Source organism: Aplysia californica, unplaced genomic scaffold (genome assembly GCF_000002075.1).
Source record: "Aplysia californica isolate F4 #8 unplaced genomic scaffold, AplCal3.0 scaffold01000, whole genome shotgun sequence".
In the NCBI taxonomy this organism is placed as follows: domain Eukaryota; kingdom Metazoa; phylum Mollusca; class Gastropoda; order Aplysiida; family Aplysiidae; genus Aplysia; species Aplysia californica.
Genome location: NW_004798270.1, coordinates 44,909 through 46,822, shown reverse-complemented (window position 1 = coordinate 46,822; position 1,914 = coordinate 44,909). Strand labels below are relative to the sequence as shown.

Below are 1,914 nucleotides of genomic sequence, written 5' to 3'. Positions count from 1 at the left end.
TCACAACATTATAAGACGACGTGAAATGAGACAGAGATCTACACATATCATCTATCATGCAGAACAGCGAATGCCTATACATCGCCTTCCTTCCTTCTCCCTAACAACAAACAAATAAACAAACACACTTGAAAAGGAACACACAAAATTATATAATGAAAGAAGGTGAAATAGAAACCATGATCAATGCATGTTGTCATCTATAATAATAATAATACTATACGAAATTTCCATAGCGCTCAGCCCCAATGAAAAAGAACCCAGGCACTGAGTGGTTTACAAATACAATAGCAACACATAAACAGTACATTTTGTTCTGACATACAGAACTACACATACCAATCCACCCCCAGCCCCCTCTCTACTCTGTCCGCCTCTCTTATCAAAATATAAGAGTCCACCACACAAAAATAAATAAATACAAGTGAAAATGCTTTAATACATGAACAATCCATTTTGACCACTGTTACTACCATCATTTTCAAGATGACGATGATGATGATGATGATAATGGTGATGATTGCTACATATATCATCTAATTATTATTTGTGATTATTATTATCATCGTTATAATCATCATCATCACAATTATTATCATCCTTATTATTTCATTATTATCATTGTTATTATTATTATTATCATCATCATTATCAGAGCTTCCCCATTGGTTGTGGCTGTCTTCGTTGAGAATGGTACTCCCCATCGTGAAGGGGACGGCTTGCCACTTTGAGTACCCACCATGTAGAGCTAAGTACCAGCACCTGGAAGACGTGTATTCTGGGTACTCCAATAAGCGGGAACAAAAATCTATCACATGTCGCTGGGACCAGGTTGAGCTAGCGAGACTGCGGTCGGACCATCATTGGAGCTTAGGATGCTATAAGAACTTTGTAAATGAAGAGCTCAGTATATGTTGCCGAAGAAGCAACCATGAAAAGGAGGATGGCAAACATATGTTTGAATATCCAGGAACAACGGCAATTCGAATGGAGTTATTTGGACGAGTGGAGGTGCCGTTAAGCATATTGACAATGAAGCCGAAAAAGAGCCTCGCTCTCGCTCTAAGATTTCTTTGTGGAGTCCGCCAGGCCCATTAACGAAACAAACAAAATCATCATTATCATTGCTATTCTCACCTTGTGCATCATGTTGGGCATGGCCTCTGACCCCCGGGGCTCCCAGTGTGAGTCCGTGGTACACACCAGGAGCTGTTTGAGCATGAGGCCGCAGGCAAAGGCGTGGTCGCCATTGGTTACAGTGTCCTCGTAGCGGATGTGGATGTGACGCACAGAGATCTGTGGGAATATTTATGTCAGGGTGATTGGGGGGAAAAAGAGGGTGAAGGTTAGTTTTTTTTCGCTTTTGTAAGTGTTTTAAGGCGCTCGCAACTACATAAGGTCATATGTGCGCGCGGGACACACTTAACTTTTTCAGTTGGTAGGACATTTTGAATTTTGCTCGGGTGGCGGCCGAAGCCTACTCTTATCGATTTTAGACCACCAAGGGATCTTTAACGTGCGCAATTTGCACACGGGCCCTCCGAGATTTTCCGTCCTTGTCCGAGAAGGCTAGGTGTAGATCTTTCCCACCAGAAGATCAGGGGTGTGGCTGAAAGACAGTAGCAAAAAGAAGCCAAGTAGTAGCAGTAGAAAGGCTGTAGAAAGAATCAGGAGCCCAGAGGAGGGGGGCAAAGGAGAAGAGGGAGTTGGGGCAGAAAGAGGAGACGAAAGCAGATGACAGAACATTGCTAGAGAGCAGGAAAGGAGGTGAAAGGAGACAAATTTAGAGAAGAAAATTTTTTGGTCACTACCCGGATTCGAACCCGAGACCTTTGAAAGAGAGGCCAACACCTTAACCTCTAGGCCACGAGAGCCCCCGGTGAGGTTTAGAGGATTGGGGGTTGAAAGGTGGGG

The 1,914-nt window shown here is 43.4% G+C and overlaps 1 protein-coding gene across 1 annotated transcript in view; it reads right to left on the bottom strand.

Annotated features, from left to right (window-relative positions):
• The window catches only part of LOC101849736 (vacuolar protein sorting-associated protein 13A), a gene marked incomplete at both ends in the record, with an annotated part of 94,914 nt that extends 93,618 nt beyond the window's left edge, over positions 1 to 1,296 (bottom strand). Inside the window, 1 exon segment of the mRNA XM_013089622.2 lies at positions 1,138 to 1,296. Within this exon segment, the coding sequence (XP_012945076.2) occupies positions 1,138 to 1,221 (84 nt within the window).
• Between the last annotated feature and the right edge of the window lie 618 nt (positions 1,297 to 1,914).